Source organism: Podarcis melisellensis (assembly GCF_964234715.1).
Source record: "Podarcis melisellensis genome assembly, chromosome: 8".
Lineage (NCBI taxonomy): Eukaryota > Metazoa > Chordata > Lepidosauria > Squamata > Lacertidae > Podarcis > Podarcis melisellensis.
In genome coordinates this window covers 89,245,038-89,270,795 of record NC_138540.1, presented here as the reverse complement: position 1 = coordinate 89,270,795, position 25,758 = coordinate 89,245,038, and the positions used below count along the sequence as shown (strand labels likewise).

The 25,758-nt window shown below is 46.3% G+C and overlaps 1 protein-coding gene across 3 annotated transcripts in view; it reads right to left on the bottom strand.

Annotated features, from left to right (window-relative positions):
• Positions 1-9,185: 9,185 nt before the first annotated feature.
• Positions 9,186-25,758, bottom strand: part of LOC309376123 (neuroglobin-like) — a 47,844-nt gene continuing 31,271 nt past the window's right edge. For all 3 annotated transcript variants that reach the window (XM_081922319.1, XM_081922321.1, XM_081922320.1), the window contains exons 3-6: positions 16,587-16,694; positions 13,331-13,451; positions 12,098-12,178; positions 9,186-10,114 (exon numbers count right to left, since the gene is read on the bottom strand). In XM_081922319.1, coding sequence (XP_081778445.1) covers positions 9,989-10,114; positions 12,098-12,178; positions 13,331-13,451; positions 16,587-16,694 — 436 coding nt within the window. In that variant the 3' untranslated portion in view covers positions 9,186-9,988. The remainder of the gene's footprint in view (positions 10,115-12,097; positions 12,179-13,330; positions 13,452-16,586; positions 16,695-25,758) is intronic.

Below are 25,758 nucleotides of genomic sequence, written 5' to 3'. Positions count from 1 at the left end.
GCTGAGACCATATAACACCGGTCTTGAAAAACCTACACTGGCTCCCAGTATGTTTCCGAGCACAATTCAAAGTGTTGGTGCTGACCTTTAAAGCCCTCAATGGCCTCAAAGGCCCAGTATCCCTCAAGGAGCGTCTCCACCCCCATCATTCTGCCCGGACGCTGAGGTCCAGCGCCGAGGGCCTTCTGGCGGTTCCCTCATTGCGAGAAGCAAAGCTACAGGGAACCAGGCAGAGGGCCTTCTTGGTGGTGGCGCCCGCCCTGTAGAACGCCCTTCCAGCAGATGTCAAAGCGATAAACAACTCCCTGACATTCAGAAGACATCTTAAGGCAGCCCTGTTCAGGGAAGTTTTTAACGTGTGATATTTTACTGTATTTTTGGTTTCTATGGAGGCCCCAGAGTGGCTGGGGAGGCCCAGCCAGATGGGCGGGGTACAAATAAATTATTATTATTATTATTATTATTATTATTATTATTATTATTATTATTATTATTATCATGCACATGTTGTAAGGGGTGTGTCTGAACCCACATGCATGTCCAGCACTCATGCCTCTTCCTACACAAGCCACTAAGGGGTTTGGCTAGAGTTATAATGTGCGTTTGTTATGAATATGTGTTTGCAAGCCCACAAGAGGAATAAAGCAAGGTTGGCCTGTTACATGGAATGAAAGGGATGGGTGATCTGGATGCTGTTCAGACAGCAAGGTTACAATATAAGCAAGCAGCAAATCTTACAGCGCAAGCACGCCTTGATCTCAGGAGTAACATCATCATCATCATCATCATCATCATCATCATCATTTATTATTTATACCCCACCCATCTGACTGGGTTTCCCCATCCACTCTGGGCAGCTCCCAACAGAATATTAAAAACACGGTAAAACATCAAACATTAAAAACTTCCCAATATAGGGCTGCCTTCAGATGTCTTCTAAAAGTCAGATAGTTGTTTATTTCCTTGGCATCTGGTGGGAGGGTGTTCCACAGGGCGGGTGCCACCACCGAGAAGGCCCTCTGCCTGGTTCCCTGTAACCTCACTTCTCGCAGGGAGGGAACCGCCAGAAGGCCCTCGGAGCTGGACCTCAGTGTCTGGGCTGAACGATGGGGGTGGAGACGCTCCTTCAGGTCTACTGGGCCTTCGAGGCCGTTTAGGGCTTTAAAGGTCAGCACCAGCACCTTGAATTGTGCTCAGAAACGTGCTGGGAGCCAATGTAGGTCTTTCAGGACCAGTGTTATGGGGTCTCGGTGGCCGCTCCCAGTCCCCAGTCTAGCTGCCACATTCTGGATTAGTTGCAGTTTCAGGGTCACCTTCAAAGGTAGCCCCATGTAGAGCGCAGAGGACTGGTGTTATGGTGTCTCGGTGGCAACTCTGGACACAGAATTGACCTGCGCTTCCATGGACAGCTGTGAGTCCAAAATGACTCCCAGGCTGCGCACCTGGTCCTTCAGGGGCACAGTTGCCCCATTCAGGACCAGGGAGTCCCCCACACCCGCCCGCCTCCTGTCCCCCAGAAAAAGTACTTCTGTCTTGTCAGGATTCAACCTCAATCTGTTAGCTGCCATCCATCCTCCAACCGCCTCCAGATACTCACACAGGACCTTCACTGCCTTCACTGGTTCTGATTTGAAAGAGAGGTAGAGCTGGGTATCATCCGCATACTGATGAACGTCCAGCCCAAACGCAAAGATAACAAGGCCATTAAAGGCTTCAGATTGCATAATAGATGGATGTTTATCTTCCCAGGCTCCAAGTATGAGTCGGTTTGCACTTGCAAAGGCTCATAAAGCCCAGTTTTGTGGTTCAGTGTTATTGTTTGGATGCATTTACATAAAAAGTCGATGCCGATAAAACAGGGCTCGACAACCCCACTTGTGTGATTTCTGTTCCTGACCTCAAGCAAAGACATTAATTGCGAGAAGCTCCCATTCTCATTTTGGCTAAAACGCTCAGCCGACCCAACTGTACAAATAAATCTTTCGCCATTCTCCCCTTGCCTCCTTTCAGGGCAGGCAGAAATCCAACTGGTCCATTTCCAGGCAGACTTCAAAGGGGCTTGCTGCTGATCTGTATAGAACTCTGTGCAACTTAAGGGCCAGGTTATCAGAAAGGGAGCATTCCTCCATAGAAGACTGCTTGCTTTTTTAAAAAAGATATCTGGGAGATGTCTGACCCTTTCCCCAACGTCTGAGGCCCATTTGGTGGAAAATCAAGGAAGGACCTTCTCAGGCTACAGCAGGGCCAGATATAGGTTTGATGAGGCCCTAAGCTCCTGAAAGTAATGGGGCGCTTTCTATGTCCAGCTGTCCTTTGTCAACAACAAATTGTCACAGTTTTTTTGTGTTAAAATATATGCTACATGGTAATCGATGGACCTAATTGGTATCCCAAGCCATTTGCACATGTTTCCATGCAACCAGTTCATGCAGAATGTAGGCACCCTATATATATAATATTTTTTTTTGACCCCTGACCATTGTTATTCTAAAGCACCAATGCAGCAGCAAGCAAAGGCTATAGCAGCCAAGTCTGCTGCTTGTGGCTGGAAAGCCAAACAGGAAGTTTGTGACTGTTGCCATGGGAACAAAGGGGCAGTCCATTCTGTACTGAGCACCGGATGTTAGCTCAGTGGGTTTGTCATATGACCTGTACAGGATGTACATGGGTGGAGTAGGAGTTTCTCTCTGTTTGTTGAAGAGAGCAGACATCTTTACTGTATGACTGCTAAAAGACACAAATAAAGACATGTAGATACGTTTCTGTCTGTGTCTGATTCCCCTCCCTGGGGATATGCAGGGAGGAGGAGAAGGAGTAGAAGCAGTTGGTGTGTTTTCCTCACAGCCTGAGGAAAATCGCCGGAACGGACCTCGAGTATGTTGTATCCTGCCGTGAGTCGCCGGAGGGAGGTCTAAGGAATTCAGCCGGTGCCTGAACAGATAGGCACATACCTCTGAGACGGGCTAGATTTCTAACAACCATTAGGTCCAGTCGTGGCCGACTCTGGGGTTGCGGCGCTCATCTCGCTTTACTGGCCGAGGGAGCCGACGTACAGCTTCCGGGTCATGTGGCCAGCAGGACTAAGCCGCTTCTGGCGAACCAGAGCAGCGCACGGAAATGCCATTTACCTTCCTGCCGGAGCGGTACCAATTTATCTACTTGTACTGGTGTGCTTTCAAACTGCTAGGTTGGCAGGAGCAGGGACCGAGCAACGGGAGCTCACCCCGTCGTGGGGATTCAAACCGCCGACCTTCTGATCGGCAAGTCCTAGGCTCTGTGGTTTTAACCCACAGCCCCAACCCTATATATAGAAAGGAGCAAAGCAGGGATATTTTAGGGAGCAGGTGAGCACACGGGGCCCATGACTTACATCATAGGAGCCTACACAACACAAAACACTGTTGCTGTAGGTAGGTTTTGTTTCATTTGTTTTTTATCTTATATTTTGGAAATGTACATCCAGTTTTTTCTCCCTTTAATTTTTTTGGGGCCCCCAAGAGAGTGGGGCCCTAAGCTAGAGCTTATTTAGCTTATACATAAATCTGGCACTGAGCTGCAGTAGTGTTGCGTGTGGGGAGGCGACACAGGGGCAGTTGCCCCGGGTGCAAAATTGAAAAGGGTGCAAAACTGGGACACCAGGTGCTGCCTCAACACAGCTGTTCACTTCCATTGCTGGGCTCCACTGAAAATGGTTTCTCGATGCAATCAATCAATCAATAAATCAATCAATAAAATAATTTATTATTTATACCCGGCCCATCTGGCTGGGCTTCCCCAGCCATTCTGGGTAGCTTTCCAACAAAATATTAAAATACAGTGGTCTGTTAAACATTAAAAGCTTCCTTAAACAGGGCTGCCTTCAGATGTCTTCTAAAATTCTGGTAGTTCGTTATTTCCTTGACACCTGGTGGGAGGGCATTCCACAGGGCGGGTGCCACTACCGAGAAGGCCCTCTGCCTGGTTCCCTGTAACCACACTTCTTGCAGCGAGGGAACCACCAGAAGGCCCTCGGAGCTGGACCTCAGTGTCTGGGCTGGACGATGGGGGTGGAGACGCTCCTTCAGGTATACTGGGCCTTTGAGGCCGTTTAGGGCTTTCAAGGTCAGCACCAACACTTTGAATTGTGCTCGGAAACATCCTGGGAGCCAATGTAGGTCTTTCAGGACCGGTGTTACGCGGTCCCGACGGCCACTCCCAGTCACCAGTCTAGCTGCCGCATTCTGCATTACTTTGTGGGACCTTTCCAGACAATGGAACAACTCTTCTGTTCTCACCTCCGCCACTGAGATTTCCTCGTTGATGCGGACGCCATTAAGCAGTTGGATATGCATGCATTCTCCATCAGGCCCAGCCCCTCAAATGTTTTATGGGGGGCTGAAGGGACCTCGGCCCCTAGGAGTTGGCTCTGATGGCTGACAGTTTTTAATTGTTTCAGAGCAGGGGTCAGCATACATTTCCAGCAGGGGGCTGGCCCACTGTTCCCCAGACTATATTTTGGAGGGGCGGGAATGAAAGAATTCCTATGTCCCACAAATAACCCTGAGATGCATTTGAAATAAAAGCACACATTCTACTCATGTAAAAACACACTGATTCCCGGACTGTCCGTGGGCCAGATTGAGAAGGCGATGGGGCCGCATCCGGCCCCCGGGCCTTAATTTGCCTACTCATGTTTTAGAATATCACACACAGATGCAGAGCTTCCCTTATCCAACTGCAGATTTCGCCCCGTCTGTTCTGGCTCTCTGCAAAGACACGGAAGGCAATAAATAGGAAGAGGCAGGAAAGCGGAACTGCTGTGCTTTTTTCCCCGTTTTCTAAACTTTTATTAGGAATCTGATAGTACAGAAGCGTCAAAAGCAGGCTGGGAAAGCCCCAAAGGCACATCTTTCTGAAAGTACAAGGGATGAAAAGGAGATGGGAAGCAAAAGGCTCCTCTGTTGGGGGTCCAAAAGTCACCAGGATCGCAGATGTCCCACCCAGATGTTGGGAGCCAGTGTGGTGTAGTGGTTAAGAGCGGTAGTCTCGTAATCTGGTGAACTGGGTTCGCTTCCCCGCTCCTCCACCTGCAGCTGCTGGGTGACCTTGGGCCAGTCACACTTCTTTGAAGTCTCTCAGCCCCACTCACCTCACAGAGTGTTTGTTGTGGGGGAGGAAGGGAAAGGAGATTGTGAGCCGCTTTGAGACGCCTTCGGGTAGTGATAAAGCGGGATATCAAATCCAAACTCCTCCTCCTCCAAAGGGGGCCAAGGTGGCTGAGTGGGGCAACTGTCGGCATGGAGGGGGGAGATCGGGGAAGCTGTTAAAGCCAAGTGGGTGGGAGGCAGGCAGATCTGAGCCACCATGGGACCGATCCACCAGGACGTTCTCCTGCCCGACTCAACGATTTCAATATGCAAAAGATTTCCCAAGTCTGTTTTGATGCCACGTGGATAACAGCATAAAAGACTTATCATCTGTAAATGCATTTGTCCTGGAAGACAACATTTCGCGCTTGGTAGTTTTAATTTTTTGCCAGGAAAGTTTGTAATAATTTAAAAAAATTAAGAATAATGTAAATGAGGTCCGGGCAGGAGAGCTTTCCGGTGGGCTCAATCTCTGCAGGCCTCTTTCGAGATATATTTTCTTTTGCAAATCATTCAGACTGCTTTCAAAGCAATTAATGCCAGTGAGTAACCAACTACACATCGCAGCCCTAAATTATAGAGGGGGGGGGGGAATTACAGAGAAGGAAAAACTGCTCTGGGGATATCCTGTGGGCAAACCATTTGATGGAAAGCGAGAGCACATTTCAAGGCAGCCTAATTGCCGAAATCGCAAGCAAATCATTTTGCAAAGCAGCGGGGCTTGAGGAGCGCGAGGCAGCAAAAGGCAGGAGGAACAGGAGCTGACGTTTCAAGGGCTCACGGTTTGCTCACAGGTGATGCAAAGCAAGCTCCCAAATGCTCCATCCCCCGTGGGATGGGACGAAAACATCTGGAGCGCAGGTGTGGCCGGTCTGACGGTATCTGCAACCCAAAGCAATATCTTCAAGGGCAGCAGTGAGGCTACGAAACAGAGTAAAACCAGGTCAGGCTATTTTTTTGTCTAGGGATGGTGGGCAAATCTGTCCGTCTGGGTCCATTTCTTCCTTTTTTAAATTTCTGATTTTTATTGGCATTATTAACAACCCCAAAGTGATGTAGCCGGGTAAAGTTTGCTTATGGAAAGCAAATAAGCAATAAAAAACAGACACCTCACCTTACCAACAAAGGTCTGTATAGTTAAAGCTATGGTCTTCCCAGTAGTGATGTATGGAAGTGAGAGCTGGACCATCAAGAAGGCTGATCGCCAAAGAATGGATGCTTTTGAATTCTGGTGCTGGAGGAGACTCTTGAGGGTCCCATGGACTGCAAGAAGATCAAACCTCTCCATTCTGAAGGAAATCAGCCCTGAGTGCTCACTGGAAGGACAGATCCTGAAGCTGAGGCTCCAAGACTTTGGCCACCTCAGGAGAAGAGAAGACTCCCTGGAAAAGACCCTGATGTTGGGAAAGATGGAGGGCACAAGGAGAAGGGGACGACGGAGGATGAGATGATGGGACTGTGTTCTCGAAGAGACCGGCATGAGTTTGACCAAACTGGGGGAGGCAGTGGAAGACAGGAGTGCCTGGCGTGCTCTGGTCCAGGGGGTCACGAAGAGTCGGACATGACTAAACGACTAAACAACAAGAACAATAGAAATGGTGATGTACTGATATCAACAGAGCCATCTCTATTTCTCAAGGAGGCATGGATGGTGGATGTTGAGCATCTGAGTCTGAAAACATAGGAAATAAAATGCCGCCAGACAGCACAGAAATATTCTGGATCCTCCACCCGCCTGGATACGTGCGGTTCATGCGTATTCCCCCCCAATAGACAAAGACCCTAATTTCTTACGCCACATGTAAATTCTTTCCCATTGCTGAGCCCTCGAAATCCTGGCTGCAGCTAAGACTCATGACGAAAGCTCTTTCGGGTGAAAAGCCTTCATGTTAGTCGTTCACATACTGAGTGATGGCAGTTCTGAGGGAGCCTGAACAACTGGATTTAATTATTTAAGAGATTTCTTGGAACTTGGGACCAGAACAATGAAACCCAAGGGCATTCCCATCGAAGTATCTCAGTTTTCCAGTCATGTTCAGCTCTCTCTCTCTAATATTCATGAAAACTAATTAGCATTTTAGTGTGAACGCCTAATATATATGTTTCTCTATGCAAGTTTCCTAATATTTTTGCAAAGCAATCTCCCTAATATGATTGATGCTTGTATGTATGTTCTTTTACTAATAAATGCATTTTGGGGCCTACTTCATTCTAGTGCATGCATTTTTTAAAAAACACAAATCTGCGTTACAAAATTAAAAGAAGTGCAAGGACAGCTGTGCTTTGGGTTCATGGGCTGCAAATGTGAATCAATGCAAACCAAATCTTTTTCTTCTTCTTCTTCAAGCCTAATTGGGTTGTCAGAGGCTTTCTAAGGAAACGCGTCTCCCCCATCACCACAACCCTTTAAAAACTGGAGTCACTGGGGGGCGGGCGGTTCAACTTGGGGTGTTCTGCATGCATTTGAAACAGGCGTTCCGCTGCTGAAAGGTGCAGATGATACTACCATAATGGGCCTAATTGCAGGTGGAGATGAGTGTACAGGGGGCAGGTTCAAAAAGTATCGACATGGTGCTTAGAGAATAACTTGCACCTAAATATTAGTAAGACAAAGGAGATGGTGTTGGACTTCTGGAGGAAGAGAGGGAAACCTGCGCAGTTGTATATCGGGGGGGGGGCTGTGTGGAGGGAGTCTCCTCCTTTAAATTTAAAAAAAAAATCAAAGATAGACAGTCTGAATGATTTTCACCCTGTGGTGTTGACACCCATTATAATGAAATGTTTCGAAAAACTGGTGAGGAAGCGCATCTTATCTTGTCTGCCAGTGGGACTTGACCCTTACCAGTTTGCGTGAGGGTGCTGAGTGCTCACTGGAAGGACAGATCCTGAAGCTGAGGCTCCAAGACTTTGGCCACCTCATGAGAAGAGAAGACTCCCTGGAAAAGACCCTGATGTTGGGACAGATGGAGGGCACAAGGAGAAGGGGACGACAGAGGACGAGATGGTGGGACAGTGTTCTCGAAGGTACCAACATGAGTTTGACCAAACTGCGGGAGGCAGTGGAAGACAGGAGGGCCTGGCGTGCTCTGGTCCAGGGGGTCACGAAGAGGCGGACACCACTGAAGGACTAAATAACAACAAAGTTTGCGTACAAGGCAAAGAGATCCACAGAGGATGCTGTGGCAATGGCTTTACATGCTATCCTGACTCATTTGGAGAAGAAAGGGAACTATGCGAGATTGTTATTTGTGGACTTTAGTTCTGCATTTAATACTATTCTTCCGCATAGATTGGTGCCCAAACTATTAGACCTCGGACATCCACCGTGTTTGTGCAGGTGGATATTAGATTTTCTATCAAAGCGTTCCCAACGGGTCAGGTTGGGTTCCCACGTCTCTGCGGATCTCATCATGAATACGGGGTGCGTGTTGAGCCCGCTTTTATATATGCTCTATACAGCTGGCTGTACCCCCAAATACCCCAGTAATAAGATCATTAAGTTTGCAGATGATACAACGGTTTAATCACGGCTGGAGAGGGGGAGGTGGCCTATAGGAAGGAAGTTGAGCAGTTGGGGGAGTGGTGCAGGAAAAACAACTTACTGCTTAACTTAAAGAAAACAAGAGAGATTATTGTGGACTTTAGGAAATGTAAATTGAATATTCAGCCACTCATTATTGAGGGGAAGGGTGTGGAACAGGGTCTCAGTGTTTCGATTTCTGGGAATGGAGTTGAGAGGTGACCTAACCTGGGGAGAGAACAGCAAAGACCTGGTGAAGAGAGCATAGCAGAGGTTATATTTCCTGAGAATCCTCTGGAAAAATAATCTCTCAAAGGACCTGTTGATGGCATTCTACCATTGTGCTGTGGAGAGCGTACTAACTTATGGTCTGTGCGTGTGGTTTGGGAGCTGCACGGCCAGGGGAAAAACAGTGCTGTCCAGGGTTGTAAAGACTGTGGAGAGAATAATTGGGTGCACTCTTCCCACCTTAGATCAAATCTACGCTTCCAGGTGTCATAAGAAACCTGCAGAGATAGCGCAAGATAGTGCGCACCCCAGAAATGATCTCTTTCAGCTTCTGCCTTCTGGAAGCAGGTCCAGGGTTATAAAGACTAGGACCAGCCGCCTGAGAAACAGTTTCTACGCAAATGCGATTTTGGTTCTAAACGCAGTGGAAGGTAGTCTCTGTGGGAGTATATTGTATTTTAAAATGGGGTATCAGAGTTTTTAGGGTGCTAACCAGGCTGGGATAGCAGGCTTGTTGGTTTTTGAATGTCTGATGTAGTTTTTTCAATTTTGTTGTTCTGTATGGGACAATGATAATAAAGATTATTGTATTGTATCGAAAATAACTTAGTGAAATTGACTTGCGAGGTGGTGTGTTGTTCGATAAGAGATTGAGTGGGGAGGGAGGGAGGGAGGGAGGCTCATTTAATTTCATTGTACACAGGTTGTACAATGACAATAAAGGTATTATTATTATTATTATTATTATTATTATTATTATTATTATTATTATTATCAGGAGCCCTCTGAAACAGCAGGGCATCATGCGCTCAGCTGAGCAGGACTCCATTCCTGCAACAATCCCTCCCAGACATAAATACACATTTATAAAGCTCATGGGAAGGAGATTGATGGAGGACTGGTCCTTCTTTTCAAGAACCCACAAATCCTTGCCTCGGGTTTCTTTTAAAAAAATATTATTACCAACCCCTGTTTCCAACAGAGACGGAATCACTGCAAAGAACTTTTCCTGCACCTGGGAGTTCCACTTGGAAGAGAGGAGCAAAAATGGGGGGAGTCCAGGGTGTGTGTGTGTGTCCATCATTGAGTCACATCAAGAGCAGATTTTGTCTTGCTAGTTTTTGTTTGGAGTTGTCTCAGCGCAAGCCTTCCTCGAGGAAAGAGACTTGCTGGCTCCCGCAGTCTTCTCCTCCGTGTAGAAGCCTCGCCGCATGGTGGCCGCCAAATATTTGAAGAGGCTCTGGGGGGAAAGAGGGAAGAGAGAGGCAAACGTTTGCTGGGTGAATCCTGCCCTCCAAAAGGGGAGGGATGGGGGGCATGGAGGGCTATGGCAGAACCAGGGGGTGAAACAATAGGACCACATTCCAAAAACACAGACACAACACCCGACCGACCCTTGCCATTTTTACGTCAATCTGAAATTTGCTATGGTCTATGTCAGATAAGGGGGACGCGGGTGGCGCTGTGGGTTAAACCACAGAGGCTAGGGCTTGCCGATCGGAAGGTCAGCGGTTCGAATCCCTGCGACGGGGTAAGCTCCCGTTGCTCGGTCCCTGCTCCTGCCAACCTAGCAGTTCGAAATCATGTCAAAGTGCAAGTAGATAAATAGGTACCACTCCAGCGGGAAGGTAAATGGCGTTTCCGTGCGCTGCTCTGGTTCGCCAGAAGCGGCTTAGTCCTGCTGGCCACATGACCCGGAAGCTGTACGCCGGCTCCCTCGGCCAGTAAAGCGAGATGAGCGCCGCATCCCCAGAGTTGGTCATGACTGGATCTAACGGTCAGGGGTCCCTTTACCTTTACCTTTAACCCAGCTATTTAGAAAGTTGATGTGAGTTTCAATCTGCTTTTAGTTTATTGTCACTTTTTGAGGGTCGTCAATTATTGTTAGGAATGCAGGTGGCACTGTGGTCTAAAACAGTGGTCAGGGGTCCCTTTACCTTTATTTTTAAGTCAAATAAACAACAGGTGCTAGATTCTGGTAGGTAGCCATGTTGGTCTGATGCAGTAGAAAAATAAAAATAATAATAATAAAAAAATTGTCCAGTAGCACCTTAGAGACCCACTAGGTTTGTTCTTGGTATGGGCTTTCGTGTGTATCTGAAGGTGTGCATGCACACGAAAGCTCATACCAAGAACAAACAGCTGATCTCTAAAAAGGATATGGACAAAAAGAAGAATGGCAGATGAAAATGATGGACTTTGCATACACACTCCTTGATTAGGGAAATTTCCCTCTGGGCCTTCATTGTGTGTGCTGTCTATTAAAAGAAAACCCACATGGAATGATTAAAAAACACACACCGCATTCTTGTTTTAAGAGAAAACAAGAATAGGATATTTCTATGGAGCGGAAACCTAATTAAGGGCCTATGAAATCAAACCCGATCATGCTTGTCCAACGGTTTGTCGGAAGGTACCCAAAAGAGGGACCTCCCCATTGCTTTGGAAATAGCACGTTGGACAGGCCAGCTCAGTCGCACACAGGTTTAATCGGGGGGAAACGGCTTAATCAAGGATAAGAGGACCAGAGGGAGGGGCGGCCGGGGGGGGAAAATAACATAGTTCTGTCCCATGCTGCTTTCATGCATTAAAAAAAGAAATGCCCAAAACTGTTTCGTCTCATGCTGCTTGTGTGTGGGTGTTTATTTATTTATTTAAGAAATAACACCCCCCCCCCGCCGCCACCAAAAGGTTTGTCAATTTTTACCCCCCCCCAAAAAACACTGTTGCTGTAGGTAGGTTTTATTTTATTTGTTTCTTATCTTATATTTTGGAAATGTACATCCAGGTTTTTCCCCTTTACATTTTTTTGGGGGGCCCAAGAGAGTGGGGCCCTAAGCTATAGCTTGTTTAGCTTTTACGTAAACCCGGCACTGGGCGTGATGGACTGAGTTCTGCTCATTTCGTTGGGTCTGCTCCGAGTGGAACTTACTGTATTTTTTGCTGTATAAGACTCACTTTTTCCCTCCTAAAAAGTAAGGGGGAATGTGTGTGCGTCTTATGGAGCGAATGCAGGTTGCGCAGCTATCCCAGAAGCCAGAAAACAGCAAGAGGGATTGCTGCTTTCGCTGCGCAGCGATCCCTCTTGCTGTTCTGGCTTCTGGGATTCAGAATATTTTTTTCTTGTTTCCCTCCTCCAAAAACTAGGTGTGTCTTGTGGTCTGGTGCGTCTTATAGAGCGAAAAATACGGTAACTGGAGTCAACCCTGCAAGTCTCTCTTACCTGCCAAGCCTTCTCGACCTCCGGAGTCCAGTGTTCTTTTAGAATGGGCTGGACAGCTTGGATGAACTGAGCGCCTACGTACTGGGGGAGAAATCCAGAGAAGGGAGGGTTATTTGGGGAGGTGAAAAGAGAGAGGAAGAAGAGAAGGCAGGTTGTGTTCCCTACCCAGCACCATCTTTTGATTCTGGAAATGAGGAGCAGGGAAGAACCATCCAGTTCTGGCAAAATCTGGGGGTCCTTAATACTCTTTTTCTTGGATGGTTTGGATGCACAGCACATAGGAATGGGTGAATCTGCCATTTACCTTCCCGCCAGAGTGGTACCTATTTATCTACTTGCACTGGTGTGCTTTCGAACTGCTAGGTTGGCAGGAGCCGGGACCGAGCAACGGGAGCTCACCCCGTCGCGGGGATTCGAACCGCCGACCTTCTGATCGGCAAGTCCTAGGCTCTGTGGTTTAACCCACAGCGCCACCTGCGTCCCTAACAATAATTGATGATCCTCAAAAAGTGACAATGAACTAAAAACAGATTGAAACTAACATCAACTTTCTAAATAGCTGGGTAAAAGGTAAAGGTAAAGGTATCCCTGACCATTAGGTCCAGTCGTGGCCAACTCTGGGGTTGCAGCGCTCATCTTGCTTTATTGGCCGAGGGAGCCGGCGTACAGCTTCCAGGTCATGTGGCCAGCATGACTAAGCCGCTTCTAGTGAACCAGAGCAGCGCACGGAAATGCCGTTTACCTTCCCGCCAGAGCGGTACCTATTTATCTACTTGCACTTTGACATGCTTTCGAGCTGCTAGGTTGGCAGGAGAAGGGACGGAGCAACGGGAGCTCACCCCGTCATTGCGGGGATTCGAACATGATCAGCAAGCCCTAGGCTCTGTGGTTTAACCCACAGTGCCACCCGCGTCCCCTAAATAGCTGGGTAGGCATGTCTAAATGAAAATGTTTTTTGCAGCCACGGGAAAGCATACAGGGAAGGCACCTGCCTGATCGCAATGTGCAGGGAGTTCCACAGATGCTGCCACACTGAAATATCGATTTCTTCCAAATGTGGACCAGGTTATTACCTGGCACCTGTAGCAATGCCAGTTCTGACTGAGGTGAAGTATCAATCAAGGATTTCCTGGCTGCAGCTTCCAGATCTAACAAATTCCTCTCCCGTCTTTCCCGCGAACTACGTTAATCTGCGGGGCCGCAGAGGGGACCGCCTGCCCCTGCCTTCCTCACCTCATAGTACTTGGGGGGTGCTTTGTACCGGAAGTGATTCCTGCCCAGTTCGAAGGCCAAGTGCTCCAGTTTGTCCTCCTGGTCGAGTCTCGCCACGCTCTTCTCGATGAACGACATCACTCTGGCAACGGAAGGAGGGTATGGAAGAGACAAAGAAGGAACCTTGGCGTCAGAACAGCCATGGGTGTGAGCCCACAACGCGCATTCAGACACATAATGTCTCTATGGGATGTAACAGAAGCAATCGAGTACAACATTTCCTGTTTGCCCAGAGTGGACACGCAAGGGGATGTTGGTCCAGCCAGGAGGAATTCCTGTCACACCTGGTCTGGAGCATCCTCAGGTAGAATGAAGCAATGATTCTATGACATAATGGGTAGGCAAACTAAGGCCCGGGTGCCGGATGTGGTCCAATCGCCTTCTCAATCTGGCCTGCGCATGGTCTGGGAATCAGCATGTTTTTACATGAGTAGAATGTGTCCTTTAATGTATCTCTGGGTTATTTGTGGGGCCTGCCTGGTGTTTTTACATGAATAGAATGGGTGCTTTTTATTTAAAATGCATCTCTGGGCTATTTGTGGGGCATAGGAATTCGTTAATTCTGCCCCCACCCCAAAAAATATATAGTCCGGCCCCCCCACAAGGTCTGAGGGACAGTAGACTGGAAAAAGTTTGCTGACTCCTGTTCAACATCAACTTTGTTGGACTGGTCATGTTGTGCGGATGCCTGATGATCATCTTCCAAAGCAACTGCTCCATTTCCAACTTAAAAATGGAAAGTGCAATGCTGGTGGTCAACAAAAGAGGTTTAAAGATGCTCTCAAGGCAATTTTTTTAAAAAATGTAGTATGAACACCAACAATTGGGAAACACTGGCCTGCAAGCGCTCCAGTTGGAGAACAGCCTTGACCAAAGGTGTCCTGGGCTTTGAAACAAAAAAAATTCCTTCCAGTAGCACCTTAAAGACCAACTAAGTTAGTTCTTGGTATGAGCTTTCGTGTGCATGCACACTTCTTCAGATACTTGGTATGAGCTTTCAGTGTGCATGCACACGAAAGCTCATACCAAGAACTAACTTAGTTGGTCTTTAAGGTGCTACTGGAAGGAATTTTTTTGTTTTGACTATGGCAGACCAACACGGCTACCTATCTGTAACTGGGCTTTGAAGACACTTGAACTCAGGACGCAAGGGAGAAACGTGCTAAGAGGAAGGCATGCTTTGCAAATCCACACCGTGGTCAACTCCCATCCGGAAACCAATGTCCCCACTGTGGAAGGACGTGTGGATCCAGAATTGGTCTCCACAGTCACTTATGGGCTCATTGTTAAAACTGTGTTTATGGAAGACAATCTTACTTGGGTACGAGGGATTGCTGAAGAAGAAGAAGAAGAAGAAGAAGAAGAAGAAGAAGAAGAAGAAGAAGAAGAAGAGATGGGTGGGACCCTGGGAGACCCCATAAAAGGGCTGGTCACGGAGCCATCTTCCCTTCTTCGTCTTCGCTTTATACCATCTTGCTATTATTTTGCTCTCTGCTGGCTCTCGGCCAGCAGCACATGGGCTCAGTCCCCATATGGGGAACTCTCGTCTGTAACTACAAGCTTAAGTCTGCCTTCAGGATCACATTGTGGACTGAATGTGAGCAAACTTCTTATTACTTTTAAGAAAAGACTGGTGTGTCTTTATTCTTTTGAAGGGCAAGCCAGACTGGATTGCTTGACTCAAGAGATTCTAATGAATTTACCAACCAGCTTCCAGCAATATACAGGGGAACATACTCTGCTACCAGCTCACTGGTGTGAGCGAGGAAGGATAAGATTTAATCAATAGATATAACTGCTACATTGGCAACTCCAAAGTGACCTCTCTGGGGTGCAACCCTGGACAGAGTGTCTGGAGGTCCTGGGCTGCCCAGATGAAAAGACCCCCCTCTCGGCCTCGCTGAGGTGGTCCAAAGGAAAGCAGGGCAAGACGTTTGGCACCAACTTGGCGGCAGGAGTTGAGGGAAGTAGGCGCACATGGGGCCACCCAACTGTCTTGGGGACTCCTGATAAAGATGCTTCTTGCCAGGGAACTCCCATCAAATAGGAGGGAAGGAATAGAATAGAATCATAGAATCCTAGAGTTGGAAGAGACCCCAAGGGCCGTCGAGTCCAACCCCCTGCCAAGCAGGAAACACCATCAGAGCACTCCTGACATATGGTTGTCAAGCCTCTGCTTAAAGACCTCCAAAGAAGGAGACTCCACCACACTCCTTGGCAGCAAAATCCACTGTCAAACAGCTCTTACTGTCAGGAAGTTCTTCCTAATGTTTAGGTGGAATCTTCTTTCTTGTAGTTTGGATCCATTGCTCCGTGTCCGCTTCTCTGGAGCAGCAGAAAACAACCTTTCTCCCTCCTCCATGTGACATCCTTTTATATATTTGAACATGGCTATCATATCACCCCTGAACCTCCTCTTCTCCAGGCTAAACATGCCCAGCTCCCTTAGCCGTTCCTCATAAGGCATCGTTTCCAGGCCTTTGACCATTTTGGTTGCCCTCCTCTGGACACGTTCCAGTTTGTCAGTGTCCTTCTTGAACTGTGGTGCCCAGAACTGGACACAGTACTCCAGGTGAGGTCTGACCAGAGCAGACTACAGTGGCACTATTACCTCCCTTGATCTAGATGCTATACTCCTATTGATGCAGCCCAGAATTGCATTGGCTTTTTTAGCTGCCGCGTCACACTGTTGGCTCATGAAGGTTAATAGAAGGGGAGTTGTGTTACAGGGAGCCTCTGAAAATCTTGTTCCTCTTCCAGGGAGGAGGAAAGCCCCACCTCTAGTGGAGGAGAGGTGCAAGGACCATGGTATGCTGGTGGGAGCCTTGACACAGCTCCTGGGCAAGGCGGACAGGAGGGAAACACACCCTTGCCAATGCCCATCCTGCACAGTAGCCTAAGGTGCAAAGAGGGAAGGAGAAGGTTGGGGGTAACAAAACTCTTATGTTGGGGAAGGTCCAAAAAAAGACCACTCCCGGATTCTGCTAGCGATTGAGCCAGACATGAGCTTTGGGACTCTTCAATGTAAATAGTTTGCACCAAAATAAAAACCTGTAAAACACAGGTCTGGAGTCCTGCCTGGTTACTCTCGAGTAACCATCTGACAGGCGGGGTATAAATAAAAATTTATTATTATATTATTATCATCATCTGTCCTGAATCTTCCAGCTTTCAGCTTCAGACCCGGAGAAGAGAGGCTGTTTTTGGCGCTACCCACCTGAGGCCGTGGGCTTGCAGTTCCTTGCTCATCTTCAGCTGTTGTAGGTCATCGATGTCCCGGAAGAGGAAGAAAACGTCTTTGCACTCAGGGTGGGTCTCAAAGAGTCTGCAGAGGTAATAAAAGGAGAAGCTTCAGTTCTCTGGGTTATCCAGAGGGAAGGAAATGGAAGAGTGTTATAAACAAAACTGAGTGAAGCCAAGGATGACGACGGGGATTTGAAATCCTGCAGTTCACAATTTCTCCTCTAAAGGGCGTAAGATGTTATTGTTAAAACACAGTGGTTTTAAAAAATGCATAAAAGTTAAAATTAACACTGAAAAACGTTTGCAATAACCAAACTATTTTTAAAAAAAGAATAGCGCTGCAATTTTATTTTCCTAAAAATGAATGCTTATTCCATGAAAGGTTTACAAAGTTCGGTTATTGCAAAAGTTTTTCAGTGTTAAAAAATCCACAAAAGTTAAAATTAACACTGAAAAACGTTTGCAATAACCAAACTTTTTTTTTTTAAAGAATAGCGCTGCAACTTTATTTTCCTAAAAATGAATGCTTATTCCACGAAAGGTTTACAAAGTTCGGTTATTGCAAAAGTTTTTCAGTGTTAAAAAATGCACAAAAGTTAAAATTAACACTGAAAAACTTTTGCAATAACCGAACTTTGTAAACCTTTCGTGGAAAGGTTACTTATCCCATTACTTATCCCATTCTTCGGCGATCCGCCTTCTTTATGGTCCAGCTCTCACTTCCATACATCACTACTGGGAAAACCAGAGTTTGAACTATACGGACCTTTGTTGTGTTACGGCAAAAATCTGGGTGCGAGGCTGCTCTGCCACCCAGCTCATCGGACTCAGTCCGTGGGTCCCTGCGGAGGAAAATGAGCTCAGCCGGAGACAGGAGCAACTGCAGAAGATCCAAGTTTATTGGCCAACAGGTTCAAGACGAGATTGAACAGTGAGAAAGGGGTGACATGAGTTTTTGAAACTTCCCTCCATGTCCCAGAATACAGTGCAAAACACGTCATGAATACATTAAAGAGAGGTTTGGTTACACAGATTACATCATGAATATATTAAAGGGAGGTTGGGTTACACAGATTAACATATGGAGGGGGGAGGGGGGAATATGCAGAGCTACACCGGATTAACATAAGGAGGAGGGAGGGGGGAATATGCAGAGCTGGAGATATGCACAGATAAACACTTCCTGGGGATGAGAAAACAATGGTCTCAAATATGCATAGTCTGGCACCTGACATCGCCTGGAGGAAAGGCTGATCAGAGCAAACTGGCACGTTGATTTTCTATGAATTTTATAGATTTTAGTCCCTTTTGACATTGACAATTGGAAATAAATTGATATATTGTAGCGAAGAAGAAGGTGAAGAAGACATGCCCCCCCCCCTTCCGTAACAGTCCCCCATTCGGAGATAGATTTGCATTAAAGTTCTGTAAGAACTTGCAAATCTTTTCTCCGCACATTAAAGTTCTGTAAGAACTTGCAAATCTTTTCTCCGCACCCTAAATCTCGGGGAAGGTGGGGTGCCGTGTGAGTGGGAATAGGCCCTAATGGAAAAGGAGGTGGGTTGAGCAGGGCAACAAAGGAGGGAGCAACACGGACCAATACAATGTATGTTTATGTTATGTAGATATGCACTAAATAATAACTTTGTATCTACCGTACTAGATGTGTGGGTTTGTGCAAACCTGAAGGGGACTTGCAAATCATGCCTCTTAAGGCCATTTGCAAATATAGTAGTGCAGATAGCTGGGTATAGGATATCGCATAAAGGAACACCTGTTGTATTTTGTTCAGTAGTGGTCTATGCTTTACATTTAGCAGGAAGGTCCACTATTGACTGGAAAAAAAATGCAGTTCGCTTTGCCCCCCACCATTTTGTGTTCTCAGGTGTCAAGGTAGCTCTTCTGTGGTCTCACGTGTCACAGTAGTGGCAATCCCTGGTGAATCCACTTAGGGCTTTCATATTAGCCATGTTGCCTGGCACCCATCACAGCTGGCACAGGTTTGGACACATCCTGAGGGAAATATCTTTACCTTGGCCTTTCTATGGGGTTTTATTTTAGAGGCTCTGGTCAACAGTCATGGGAAGTTGCTCACTTGCACTTAAAAGGACCAAAAGCTAATTGCAGCCTGGATACACATGCCCAATTCACACTGGGTCCAATTTGAATTTATCTTGCCCCATGGTTCTTAACTCTTCAAACCAATCTGTTAAAAGAAAACCATTCTTAAAAGGGGCACTTGTCCAAATAAGTCAATTTAACTCTATAAGGGATCATTCCTGCTAAATCAAGGCATATACACCTTCCTGAAGCTTCTCCTTGGTAAAGTGAGTTTTAACACATTTTAAAATGGGTAGGGAAGGTTGGCAGTGTGCCAGGTGGGACAGCGAAATGTGGTTATCTAAACATTGAACTACACAATAGCCTGATCCATTTGAAAGCATAAAATGTATGAAAATCCTCCATTGGGGTATAAGGAATAAGACAGTATACATTAAACATAAGACAATTACACACACACACACAAAAAAAAATTCTTCCCTTTGTGGAAATAACACTGTCAAACACATTTCAACATTCCTACATAATAACACATAATACACAACAAACTAATTAAATATCAGTTGAATATAAGAGTCAAAAGATGTCCTTGCAATTCAACTCCTCCCCTCTTTGTCAGCCCCACTTCCCCTTTGAAAGAAATTTGTTGTTGCAGGTAATAAGTCTCGTGGTAGCGAAGCTTTTCATTGGATCTGTAGTAACACACTTGTAGAAGTGATATCCTGTAAGGACAGGGTGGACTTAAAAGACACAGTTAAATAATAATAAAACACACACACAAACACACACACACAATGACCTATGAGGAACCAAAATAAATAAATGCTAAGACACAGAATTTTAAGAGATCTGAAGTAACAATGAAAATAAAAGAGTGTTTCTTGATGTGACAACATCGGCTAGAGTGTTAATAGCAAAATACTGGAAAATGACTTAATGGCAATGTAACTTTGTGCAAGTACCATGAACTAGCCAAAATGACAGAATTAATAAGAAATGCTCAGGCAAAAGGTAAACAAATACCATTCCACAAACAATGTTTGGTTATGCTTCAATTAATTTCATAGACATCATGAAAAAACGGATTAAACGGATTAAATAAATGGAAACAGATTATTTATAACTTTAAAGTGTCAAAGACACAAAGGGATGGAAGTCACTAATACAGCAGGGATTTCACAGAACAGAAAGAAAGTTAATACAGCAGGGATTTCACAGAACAGAAAGAAAGTTGTTGTGGGAGAAAAAAGGGACAAACACTTTGTTATCGGGGTTCACATATCCTGTTAAAAGGGAAAATTATTTCATGTGAGAAGCCTGTCAGGAAATGCTGTTCCTAAAATGCACACAAACAAAGTCTGTGATTTAAATCCCATTGAGGGGTGGAATTCTTTGATATTTACCTGTGAAAAGAATTTGGCATGTTAAGATTTCAAACTTGGGACACATTAAGGGTGATTTCTCTCAATGGTTCCAAGTTTTACATAAACCTCCTCCCCCCCCCACAGTTCCCCCTCCTTCCTCTCTCTCTCTCTCTCTCATTTCTTTTCCTATCCTTTTTTTTTTTTTTTGCTGATCTAGTCTCTGTGCATGTGTGGAGTTCATGTCTCAGCAAACCGTTTATACTATTGAAATGTTGCATCTTTTGGCAAAATTAGAATTTGAATAAGGGAAGGGTAAGGAGTAGATTTTAAAAGAGGGTTAGATTTAAAACAAAAGAGAGAAACTCAGCAATTGAAGTATTCACCAACAAAGCTAGCAATTTCAGCCCAAGCAAAGCGACTGCTTCCTTTATGTACAGGAAAGGGCTAATATTCCTCTGGCCATTCGTGGAACAATGCCGCGCCCTTATATATGGGAAAAAATGGCCAGAGTCAGAATTCATAGGATTTTTTTTAATTTTTTTTTTTTTAACATTCTAAGTTTTTCGGCCTTACCATTTGCAGACAAAAATTTTCCTGCCCCTTTATTTACAGGATTGGTCAAGGCCCATATGTATTGGTCTGATTTTCAAATAGTAGACAAAATGATAAACAAAATGATAAACACTGTAATCACTCAAATGCTTGGTATTACCAGTTGTGCTTCAAAACATCACAGCTTCACCTCTCACCTTTTTAAAACTAAAGAGCAAAGCTAGGCTGAATTTCAACTCCATCACCACACCAGAATTTAAGAATTACCCTGCAATGCTTGCGGACACATGTCCTTCCACACAGCCACAAATTGGGAGAGTTGAAAGGGACCCTGGGGTCATCTAGTCCAACCCTCCAAAATAAAGGGTTCACAGCCAGATTTCACAGCAAGATTGGTACTACACACACATACTTATGTACACAGGCACTACTGGGGAAGAGAGCACAATCAGTGCTCCTATCATGTACTAAGGAAGAGGAAAATAAAAAATTCCCAACTTATACAGAACCCTTTAGCAGATCTTGAGATTAGTTTGAGTTTACTTCCTTAGACGTGCAAGTTCCTTAGAGTGCAAGTTCCTAGACAAATGATCTTTAGAGAAAGATTGAAGTGAACATTTTCTTAGTTAAAACAGCCATAGATTTGATTTAAAGGGAATACAAAAGTGACAATTTTCCTGAATTTGCAGAGGAATACTGTAGACTCACGATCTGAAAAGTTGCGGCAAAGCAAGAGGTGGGGTAAACATTTGCACCCTTCATCCTCATCTTGTCTTATTTAGGACTGATAAGGTCCAGCATAGCTTCCTTAAATTTAAAATTTTGAAGCAAGCTTGCAGTTTAAACTATGCGCGCTTAAGAAAGGCAGTCTGTCAGAGACAGAAGGAACAGACAACACACATAACAGACAACATGTAAACACACATATTCTCATATATGTATTAACACACAACACACATAACAGACAACATGTAAACATATATACTCTCATCCTTTAGTTGGTTATTGCAAGGAGTTGGGCTGCTTCCTTTAGCTTCATTAAGTGAAATTAGTAGGAAGGTCCCACATGGTTTTAAGAGCCTCCTTGCCTCTTCAAACACCACCAGTTAACCAGCCGGCCAACGCAATTCGGGCTTGGCGGGGGCGGTGCTGGCGGGCCAGATTTCAGAACAGAGGTCTTCTAATTTTTGTTTTGATAATAATTTGTGGCCAGGAATCGACTTCCAATACGTGATGACAAATTGTAGAGGAGAGTCAGGGTCCTTCCGGGACTGAGATGGCTTTCTAGAAGCCTTCCTCCCAGAGTGAGCCCGCTCGTGTCTGGAAGCCTGGGTACCCATTTTATGTTTCACGCGTGTCTAAGTGGAAAGGAAGAGAGGGAGAGGTCGGTAAGGATTGGTATATCTACGAGATTGGTAGACCTAATACAGGGAATTATAGTGAGCAGGAATTTATAGTAAAGAGGGTTTCAAGTCGCTTGGCAACTTTAGTAGGGTTTTTTAAAGAGCTCTAGCTATCCGGTATATTTCCTTCCTATTTTCCTTTTCTCAATATCCTGGGGTCCTTCTTCCACTCTGCCTGATCCCGCCCAATCCTCCCTGGGCTATCCCTCCTGGCAACCTCCTACCTATCGTTAGACTTCTCAGGAAAGGGGCCCTACTGGACGCCCGCGCCGTGCGGTGCCAGATCGGGTGATCCCTGGATAGGGTTCTGGGTCGAAAATCCCCCTTGCTTTTGGAAGCGGGCTCACGCACGATACACGTGTTACGTGGCACCGACCAGTGCGGCTGGGATTGGATAGAAAGCCAGACCCCTTCCTGCCCCCTCCGTAAGGGCGCTCGGGAAGTTCGGAAGAAGAATTCCAACCCCTTGCTTTCAACTGGGACGTCCGTTGCGGAGAGTCGGCTGTTTTTCAAGTCGGGTCTCTCCGTCTTACTTTCGGACTCCCAATTGGTGCGGCTGGCTGGAGAGGTTTTAGAGAAAGAGATAGAGCTCAGAACCCCCCTTTCGGGTCGAGCAGCAGTCCACGGTCTCTCTCACCAACTGGACCAAGAGACAGGCGAGAAGGAGCGATAGAGAGGAGGGCAGAGAATTCAGTTGCCAGGAGATTTCCACCCCTTTCCCACCAGTGCACTGGGTTTTTCCTTTTCCTTATACTCACGTGTTTTCCATGATGATCCCGGGATTGATGAGTAAGCCGGCTGGATCCCTCTTTGCTCCCCGGCTGAACTCCTGGGGCTTTCGATTACCGCCCGGAAGATGGCCGGGGGTCCAAAGGATCTTCCCAGGCAAAATGGCCTGGTGCCGGCTGAAGATTTCGGGGCCCCCGGTCAGCAACGCGGGAGAACCGCATGCCCCACGTTGGGCGCCAACTGTTACGGCAAAAATCTGGGTGCGAGGCTGCTCTGCCACCCAGCTCATCGGACTCAGTCCGTGGGTCCCTGCGGAGGAAAATGAGCTCAGCCGGAGACAGGAGCAACTGCAGAAGATCCAAGTTTATTGGCCAACAGGTTCAAGACGAGATTGAACAGTGAGAAAGGGGTGACATGAGTTTTTGAAACTTCCCTCCATGTCCCAGAATACAGTGCAAAACACGTCATGAATACATTAAAGAGAGGTTTGGTTACACAGATTACATCATGAATATATTAAAGGGAGGTTGGGTTACACAGATTAACATATGGAGGAGGGAGGGGGGAATATGCAGAGCTACACCGGATTAACATAAGGAGGAGGGAGGGGGGAATATGCAGAGCTGGAGATATGCACAGATAAACACTTCCTGGGGATGAGAAAACAATGGTCTCAAATATGCATAGTCTGGCACCTGACATCGCCTGGAGGAAAGGCTGATCAGAGCAAACTGGCACGTTGATTTTCTATGAATTTTATAGATTTTAGTCCCTTTTGACATTGACAATTGGAAATAAATTGATATATTGTAGCGAAGAAGAAGGTGAAGAAGACATGCCCCCCCCCTTCCGTAACAGTTGGCAAGGCGATGTCTCTGCTTTTTAAGATGCTATCTACCTTTAAATACGGCCAACTCCAATCCACACAGAAATACTTGCTCCCAGGAGAGGGTGGTGTTGGCCAGCTGATTCCGAGCTCTTTGCAGCTGATCTTTGTTCCTGCCACAAAGTCCTGCTTTGGGGAAATTAACAGGAAATGTCTAATGCATTGCAGCTGGAGTCGGTTATGGGGAAATATGCAAATAATCCATTTGTTTTAAGAAGACAAGAAGAGTTAAGTGGGATCGCCTCAGTTCTTTTTTTAAAACTCAGCATCCTGACAGGAGCCACCCAGATGCGTACTTGGGAAACCTTTAAGCAGGAGATGATGTTCTGATGTGTGGAAGCTGCTAGCCATAGTTTCCCAGTGTGGATGTAACAGGAGAGAGAGGGATGCAGCTCCCCCAATGGTGTTCAGTGCAGGATGTGATCCATGAGAAGCAGTCAAGTACAACATTCCTTGTTTTCCTAGAGTGGACATGCAAGGGGATGTTTGGTCCAGCCAGACAAAACTTCCTGTTCCTCCTGGCTGGAGCATCCTTCCTTTTGCATGTGATAGAAGCTGGGCGTGACCTAACCTGTCCAGGTAACAAAAGGACGAGTCACGCAGCATACCTCTCTCTTTTTGACTTCCTTCTTCGTTTGACCAGTTTCTAGCTAGAACTGGATTATTCCCCTGATGGGGTAGATCTACATGTACATACAGTGGTACCTCTACTTACGTTCACCTCCGGTTACGTATCCTTTGGGATACGTACATGACAAACCTGGAAGTATTTTTTCGGGTTTCGCCACACGTGCATGCACAGAAGTGCTCTACGCGCCACGCACATGCGCAGAAGCAGCACCTCTGGTTGCGAATTCCTCAGGATCCGACCGGAGCTCCGGAACGGATCCCGTTCACAACTGGAGGTACCACTGTATTTGTAACTAAGTCTGTTTTCTGGGATCCAACTGTGAACTGATGTGAGTAAACTTATTTTATTGACTTTGAATAAGATGGTGGTGTCTTTATTCTTTTAAGAGGGATTAAAGGGAATTTACCAGGAACGTACAATTCAATCTGAGACAGGCTGAATTGTATAATACAGTGGTACCTCAGGTTAAGAACTTAATTCGTTCTGGAGGTCCATTTTTAACCTGAAACTGTTCTTAACCCGAAGCACCACTTTAGCTAATGGGGCCTCCTGCTGCCGCCGCGCCGCCACTGCATGATTTCTGTTCTCATCCTGAAGCAAAGTTCTTAACCTGAGGTACTATTTCTGGGTTAACGGAGTCTGTAACCTGAAGCGTCTGTAACCCGAGGTACCACTGTAGTGAGAGGCTCACACAAGCCTGCAAACAGCTATCTGCTGTGCTTGTAAAAAGGGGAATGTAAACTCTGCTGAGGCTCCAAGACTTTGGCCACCTCTTGAGAAGAGAAGACTCCCTGGAAAAGACCCTGATGTTGGGAAAGATGGAGGGCCCAAGGAGAAGGGGACGGCAGAGGACGAGATGGTGGGACAGTGTTCTCAAAGCTACCAGCATGAGTTTGACCAACTGTGGGAGGCAGTGGAAGACAGGAGGGCCTGGCGTGCTCTGGTCCAGGGGGTCACAGAGAGGCGGACACCACTAAACGACTAAACAACAACAACAAACTCTGCTAATGAATAAGACTGTGGTGTCTTTATTCATTTAAGAGGGATTCAAGGGAACTTGCCAGGAACGTACAATTCAATCTGAGACAGACTGAATTGTATAATAGTGAGGGGCTTACACGAGCCTGCAACCAGCTATCTGCTGTGCATGTAAAAGGGGAATATAAACTCTGCTAAGTAAAGAAACTTGCTAGCGCAAGGGTATTAATAAACAATATATCCTCTCCTACCACCCTGAACATTCCCACACTCAGCTTCTTGCTACCAGCTATCCCAGAGACATTAGACCTTCACTTTCCACCCTTGTCTGCAAATGCCAGATGAGATTAGGGGACGCATCCTGGGAAGGGTCACAGTCTGTCTACCACAGCGCCTGGCCTGCAATTCTACATTCTGACCGACAATGGGGTGGCGCCACCAAGCCAGCAACCAAACAAGGCCAAGCACTGCAAGCAGCCAGAAATACTGCTTCCCTGCAGGCAGGCAGCAATAGCACTGGTGCAGACAACACTCAGGCCGAT